Genomic DNA, 7,986 nt, shown 5'->3' with positions numbered 1-7,986 from the left:
GGCGGTACTGAGGGAGCGCCGCACTGTCGGTGGGGCTGTACTGAGGGAGCCCCGCACTGTCGGAGGGGCAGTGCTGAGGGAGCGCCGCACTGTCGGAGGGGCAGTGCTGAGGGAGCGCCGCACTGTCGGAGGGGCAGTACTGAGGGAGTGCTGCACTCTTGGAGGTACCGTCTTTCGGATGGGACATTAAACCGAGGCCCCGTCTGCTCTCTCAGGTGGACGTAAAAGATCCCATGGGTTATTATTTCGAAGAAGGACCTTTGGGATTTTCCTGGGTGTCCTCGGGCAGCCTTTACCCATCAACGAACAGATGACCCGGCCATTATCACATAGCTGTTCGTGGGAGCTTGCTGTGCGCGAACTGGCTGCCGCGTTTCCCACATCACAACAGTGACCACACTTCATAAAGTACTTCATTGGCTGTGAAGCGCTCCGGGACATCCTGAGGTGGTGATAAGACGTTATATAAATGCAAATCTTTATTGGATCAGACACCCTGATAAATTTGAATTCTTAACTAAATCCCCTCTGCAAAAGACTTCAGAAAGTAGCACAACCTCATGCAGAACAAAAAAAAACAACATTGCACGGTTGGGGGCACAGTCTGTCCCGATCCTATCAGTGCTGTGCTTCAGCATGTAACTCCTCCTATGCAGTTACACTTGACCTGATCGAGATAGCTGGTCCACTTGCGCTTTTGAGGCGAGAACCAGGAAATGCCGCGCGTCTAGAATGAGTTGGAGAATAAAATTGGGTGTTTTAAGTATCTCGGTCGCGTAATGGCAACTGGCTGCCGGCATCTGCAGACAGCAGGGAGGACCAGCCGTGCGTTTGCGCCCGACTGCCCCAGAGGCGACAGGCGGACAGTGGAGAAAGTTTACAAGAAGTTGGAGAGGTTGCTGAAGCTTTGCCACAACCCTCGGCTGCTGCTGAAGAACAGCCCCCCGTACATCCTGGAGATCATCCCCGAGACCTGCGCCCACCTCAAGCTCATTCTCGCCCACTACGAGAGCCAGCCCGATTTTCTCTGGGACAGTGGGCACTTCAGCGCCTGTTTGGAGAATCTGGCCAACAAATCCAAACAAGCGATCAGGCTGTTTAAGGATGCCAAGGACAAAATGTTTGAAGAGGTATCTTTGGCACGGTGAGTCCTGAAAAACCTTTTATTTATATATATATATATATATACAGATATATAGATGTTTAAAAAACAGATGTGCCTCTCTCAATCTGACCTGTTTCATATTTTATAAATCAGCAAAGATTCTCTATTTCCTTGTTTTTCTTTTCATGGTCAGAATAATAGCGGGGCTGAAAGGGTTAAATCACGAGGACTGGTTGCTTGTTACAGGGCAGAAGGAGGCCATTCGGCCCATCGTGCCAGTGATGGCTCTTTTGAAAGCGCTCTCCGATTAGCTCCGCTGTCCAACCCCACCCCCCCCCCCCCCCCCCCCACTTCGAAAGTTACATTTGAATCTGCTTCCACCGCCCTTTCAGGCAGTGCGTTCCAGATCACCACCGCCGGCCGCATAACAACAAAAAAATGTACTTGTATTCCCTCGAGTGTAGGAGATTAAGGGGTGAGCTCATTGATGTCTTGGAGTTGATTAAAGGACTAGATAGGGGTGAATGGAGAGAATCTATTTCTTCTGGTAGGGGGTGAGTCCAGAACAAGGGGGCATCACCTGAAAATTCGAGCCAGGCCGTTCACGGGTAATATCAGGAAGCACTTCTTCACCCAAAGGGTGGTGGAAATCGGGAACTCTCTCCCCCCTTAAAAGGCCGTTGAGGCTGGTGGAGAGGTCAATTGTCAGTATCAAAACTGAGACTGATCGATCTTTGTTGGGTATGGGTATTCAGGGTTACGGAACCCAGGCGGGCAGGTAGGGCTGAGCTTCGGATCGGCCGTGACCTCATTGAACGGCGGAAGAGGCTCGAAGGGGCTGAATGGCCTCCCTTTATGTTCCTGTGTTCCTGCCTTTAATATTCAAACGCGTGCAAATTTCTGACTAGCGCGGCCCTGAAATTAAGCAAAACAGCGAGATTACTGGAAGCGCAGTCAGGCATTTGTGGAGGTCAGTGGCAGGCTAATGTTTTGGTTAAAAAAAAGGGAACTGAAATTTGATGAACACTTTTGTGGTCTTCCTTGGGTTTATTTTAAGGAGCATTCTGGCTTCTTTTGTGGGTTGATGTGTTTTTGTACGATGTGACAGAACTCAAATTCATTTCACTAATACCCGGAGGAGCTGTTTCTAAATATATATATGTACTCCACAACGGAGATCGGTCATGTCATTTAACAAGTGACGGAGGTATTTTTAGAATTTACTTTTGAAAGCTTCAAATAAAAATGCTTTCCATTAATAAGCGTCTGTGGTGATCCTACCAATTTACACATTTCATAAATGCTGGTTAATTTTTTGTTTAATTTGTTCCTGGGATGTGGGCGCCGCTGGCAAGGCCAGCATTTATTGCCCATCCCTAGTCACCCCTTGAGAAGGTGGTGGTGAGCCGCCTTCTTGAACCGCTGCAGTCCGTGTGGTGAAGGTACTCCCGCAGTGCTGTTAGGGAGGGAGTTCCAGGATTTTGACCCAGCGACGATGAAGGAACGGCCGATATATTTCCAAGTCAGGATGGTGTGTGTGACTTGGAGGGGAACTTGGAGGTGGTGGTGTTCCCATGCGCCTGCTGCCCTTGTCCTTCTAGGTGGAAGAGGTCGCGGGTTTGGGAGGTGCTGCCGAAGAAGCCTTGGCGAGTTGCTGCAGTGCATCTTGTAGATGGTGCACACTGCAGCCACGGTGCGCCGGTGGTGGAGGGAGTGAATGTTTAAGGTGGTGGATGGGGTGCCAATCAAGCGGGCTGCTTTGTCCTGGATGGTGTCGAGCTTCTTGAGTGTTGTTGGAGCTGCACTCATCCAGGCAAGTGGAGAGTATTCCATCACACTCCGGACTTGTGCCTTGTAGATGGTGGAAAGGCTTTGGGGAGTCAGGAGGTGAGACACTCGCATCAGTATACCCAGCCTCTGACCTGCTTTTGTTGCCACAGTATTTATGTGGCTGGTCCAGTTAAGTTTCTGGTTAATGGTGACCCCCCAGGATATTGATGGTGGGGGATTCGGCGAAGGTAATGCCGTTGAATGTCAAGGGAAGGTGGTTAGACTCTCGCTTGTTGGGGATAGTCATTGCCTGGCACTTGTGTGGCGCAAATGCTACCTGCCACTTATCAGCCCAAGCCTGAACGTCGTCCAATTTATTAAACATATTTCCATGGGGACTGGATGATTAATAATTGATAATAAATTGAAGCCAGTATTGAGGGAACGCTGCACTGTGGGAGGGGCAGTACTGAGGGAGCGCCGCACTGTCGGAGGGGCAGCACTGAGGGAGCGCCGCACTGTCAGAGGGGCAGTACTGAGGGAGCACCGCACTGTCAGAGGTGCAGTACTGAGGGAGCGCTGCACTGTCGGAGGGGCAGTACTGAGGGAGCGCCGCACTGTCGGAGGGGCAGTACTGAGGGAGCGCCGCACTGTCAGAGGGGCAGTACTGAGGGAGCACCGCACTGTCAGAGGTGCAGTACTGAGGGAGTGCCGCACTGTCGGAGGGGCAATACTGAGGGAGCGCTGCACTGTCAGGGGCAGTACTGAGTAGCGCTGCACTGTCGGAGGGACAGTACTGAGGGAGCGCCGCACTGTCGGAGGGGCGGGACTGAGGGAGCACTGCACTGTCGGAGGTGCCGTTTTTCAGATGAGACGTTAAACCGAGACCCTGTCTGCCCTCTCAGGTGGTCATAAAAGATCCCACGGCGACTATTTGGAAGAAGAGCAGGGGGGAGTTCTCCTCGGTGTCCTGGGCCAATATCAATCCCTCAACCAACATCACTAAAGAAAAACAGATGATCTGGTCATTATCACATTGCTGTTTGTGGGAGCTTGCTGTGCGCAAATTGGCTGCCGCGTTTCCCACATTATAACAGTGACTACACTTCACAAAGTACTTCATTGGCTGTAAAGCGCTTTGGGGCGTCCGGTGGTCGTGAAAGGCGCTATAGAAATGCAAGTCTTTCTTGCTGCCTCTGAAAGATCTCTTCCCTTCGTCCCTTTCCCTGGCCCACTGTCCATTCAGCCCATCGCCTCCTTGCCTTTCCCCCGACCCTTTTAAAACGTTTCTTCGTCAGATGTTCTTCCGTTTTTGAAAACGATCCTGGGATTCTGCTACCTCCACCGGTTCTGGCAGGGCTGCATGTGTTCCCCGCAGCCCTCAGCGCAAGGAGCCTCCTAAACCTCGCTCTTTGTTGAGGATCCGCAATGTATTTCCTCCCGTGGCGGACCAGAGGAAGTCATTTTTCCTGAGTCGCCTCGTGGAAACCCCTCGATCAAATTTGCACGCCTCGATCCGATTTCCTCCTTGGCCTCCTGCGCTCCACTGATTCTGCAGCCCCTGAAGCTAAAGCCATCTTGGCCCTGACGTTATCTCAGCGAATGCCTCTGCACTCTTTCCCATTGTCACCACATCCTTCCTGAAGTAAGGGGCCCAACAGCGGGCACAAGGTTTGAAGAGCGACACAGCCAGCACTATGGAACAACGCTGTATTGTACAGTGCAGAATCTAGATCTAGAACAGAGTGGTACTAGAAACATAGAAACATAGAAGATAGGAGCAGGAGTAGGCCATTCGGCCCCTTGAGCCTGCTCCGCCATTCAATGAGATCATGGCTGATCATCCAAATTCAGTACCCTGTCCCTGCTTTCTCCCCATATCCTTTGATCCCTTTAGCCTTAAGAAATATACCTAACTCCTTCTTGAATATATTTAATGAATTGGCCTCCACTGCCTTCTGTGGTAGAGAATTCCACAGGTTCACCACTCTCTGGGTGAAGAAATTCCTCCTCATCTCTGTCCTAAATGGCTTACCCCTTATCCTTAGACTGTGACCCCTGGTTCTGGACTCCCCGGCCATCGGGAACATCCTTCCTGCATCTAGTCTGTCTAGTCTCTAGTCTGTCTAGTCTCTAGTCTGTCTAGTCCTGTTAGAATTTTGTAAGTTTCAATGAGATCCCCTCTCATTCTTCTAAACTCCAGCGAGTATAAGCCCAATCGACCCAATCTCTCCTCATACGTCATTCCTGCCATCCCAGCTACTGGAGAAAACACTATCATGCAGCCCAGTCCATAAGAACATAAGAATTCGGAGCAGGAGTCGGCCATTCGGCCCCTCGAGCCTGCTCCGCCATTCAATGAGATCATGGCTGATCTTCGACCTCATCTCCACTTTCCTGCACTATCCCCATATCCCTTGATTCCCTAAATATCCAAAAACCTATCAATCTCTGTCCTGAATACACTCAATGACTGAGCCTCCACAGCCCTCTGGGGTAGAGAATTCCAAAGATTCACCACCCTCTGAGTGAAGAAACCCCTCCTCATCTCAGTCCGCAATGTCCGACCCCTTATTCTGAGACTGTGACCCCTGGTTCTAGACTCTCCAGCCAGGGGGAAACAACCTCTCAGCATCGACCCTGTCAATCCCCCTCAGAATGATTGTATGTTTCAATGAGATCACCTCTCATTCTTCTCGACTCCAGAGAGTCTAAGCCCAATCACCCCAGTCTCTCATCATAGGACAGCCCTCTCATCACACAAATCAATTTAGTCCAGCCCAGCGTAACACAGTCCAGCCCAGTGTAACACAGTCCAGCCCGATATAGCACAATGCAGCCCGGTATAGCACAGTCCAGCTCAGTGTAACACAGTCCAGCCCGGTATAACACAGTCCAGCCCGGTATAACACAGTCCAGCCCGGTATAACACAGTCCAGCCCGGTATAACACAATCCAGCCCGGTATAACACAGTCCAGCCCGGTATGACACAGTCCAGCCCGGTATGACACAGTCCAGCCCAGTATGACACAGTCCAGCCCAGTATAACACAGTCCAGCCCGGTATAACACAGTCCAGCCCGGTATAACACAGTCCAGCCCAGTATAACACAGTCCAGCCCAGTATAACACAGTCCAGCTCGGTATAACACAGTCCAGCCCGGTATAACACAGTCCAGCCCGGTATAACACAGTCCAGCCCAGTATAACACAATGCAGCCCAGTATAACACAGTCCAGCCCAGTGTAACACAGTCCAGCCCGGTATAACACAGTCCAGCCCGGTATAACACAGTCCAACCTGGTATAACACAATCCAGCCCGGTATAACACAGTCCAGCCCAGTATGACACAGCCCAGCCCAGTATAACACAGTCCAGCCCAGTGTAACACAGTCCAGCCTGGTATAACACAATCCAGCCCGGTATAACACAGTCCAGCCCAGTATGACACAGTCCAACCCAGTATAACACAGTCCAGCCCAGTATAACACAGTCCAGCCCAGTGTAACACAGTCCAGCCCGGTATAACACAATCCAGCCCAGTATAACACAGCCAGTGCAGTACAGGACTGTTGGCGATATATATTAATGAATACCTGACTGGGTGCAATAACCTGCCTCTGACCTTTTAGCTTGGACTTTAACCCGTTTTAAGTGATCGAGGTAACACCCATGTTAAATGGCAGCCTGAGCAATCTGCCTGATTCTGGTGACTCACCGATATCCCGACCGGTACATACCCCGGAGCTGGGATACTGGGCGTAGACAGCTGGGTGTTACAGCTGGGGAATGCTGATCAGACCTGGGACAGGAAGACCAGTTCTCCAAAGCTGCTAAACACCGGGCGAGCCAAGAGAAACAAAGGCAGGCGTGCCTGGAACTGAAACACTGCGTCTGCTTGTCTAGCATCACTGAATCCGGCACAGGAGGAGGCCATTCGGCCCATCCAGCCTGTGCCGGCCCTTTGAACGAGCTCTCCAATTAGTCCCACTCCCCTGCTCTCTCCCCACAGCCCTGCAAAATTATCCCTTTCCAGTATTTATCCAATTCTCTTTTGAAAGTTACTATTGAATCTGCTTCCACCGCCCTTTCAGGCAGCGCGTTCCAGATCACAACAACTCGCTGCGTAAAAACAATTCTCCTCATCTCCCCTCTGGTTCTTTGGCTGATTATCTTCAATCTGTGTCCTCTGGTTACCGACCCGCCTGCCCACTGGAAACAGTTTCTCCTTATTTACTCTATCAAAACCCCTCATGATTCTGAATGCCTCTATTAAATCTCCTCTTAACCTTTATTGCTCCAAGGAGAACAAGCCCAGTTCCATGGATGGGCGGAGATCTCCTCCCGTTAAATGGGGGTCGATTCTTTTATAGATCCAGCTAGTGCCTGTGGAACTTTGTCTTGACCCAAAGCAAGCCAGACTGTTAGAGGGCTGAGATTAGTATCCCTCCCCTCCCCCATCACCTCCACCTCCCCTCCCCCTCCCCCCATCTACACCTCCCCCTCCCCCATCACCTCCACCTCCCCCTCCCCCCTCACCTCCCCTCCCCCTCCCCCATCCCCTCCCCCTCCCCCCATCTACATCTCCCCCTCCCCCATCACCTCCACCTCCCCCTCCCCCCATCCACTCCCCTCCCCGTCCCCTCCCTCCTCATCCTCCTCCCCCTCCCCTCACCCCACCACCTCCCCTCCCCCACCACCTCCCCCTCCCCCTCCCCCCTCATCTCCCCCTCCCCCACCACCTCCCTCCCCACCACCTCCCCACCACCCACCACATCCCCCCTCCCCCCATCTCCCCTTCCCCCCTCCCCTCCCCTCCCCTTCACCTCCCCCTCCCCCACCACATCCCGCTCCCCTCCCCCTCCTCAACCCCCTCCCCTCCCCACACCACATCCCACTCCCCTCCCTCCTCCCCATCCCCTCCCCACTCCCTCCACCTCCCCCCTCCCTCCCCCTCCTCCTCCTTCCCATCACCTCCCCATCACCTCCCCACCACCTTCCCCTCCCCTCCCCCACCAAATCCCCTCCCCCACCACCTCCCCCTCCCCTCCCCGCTCCTCATCCTCCTCCCCCTCCCCTCACCCCATCACCTCCCCCTCCCTCCCCTCCC

The 7,986-nt window shown here is 52.7% G+C and overlaps 1 protein-coding gene across 1 annotated transcript in view; it reads left to right on the top strand.

Annotated features, from left to right (window-relative positions):
* Positions 1–670: 670 nt before the first annotated feature.
* cblc (Cbl proto-oncogene C) overlaps positions 671–7,986 on the top strand; it is a 105,730-nt gene continuing 98,414 nt past the window's right edge. The window contains exon 1 of the mRNA XM_086003954.1: positions 671–1,144. Coding sequence (XP_085860080.1) covers positions 780–1,144 — 365 coding nt within the window. The 5' untranslated portion in view covers positions 671–779. The remainder of the gene's footprint in view (positions 1,145–7,986) is intronic.

This window comes from Somniosus microcephalus, chromosome 12, assembly GCF_052327205.1.
Source record: "Somniosus microcephalus isolate GS21.2 chromosome 12, FLI_Smic_1.0, whole genome shotgun sequence".
NCBI lineage: Eukaryota > Metazoa > Chordata > Chondrichthyes > Squaliformes > Somniosidae > Somniosus > Somniosus microcephalus.
This window is presented reverse-complemented; position numbering and strand designations above follow the sequence as displayed.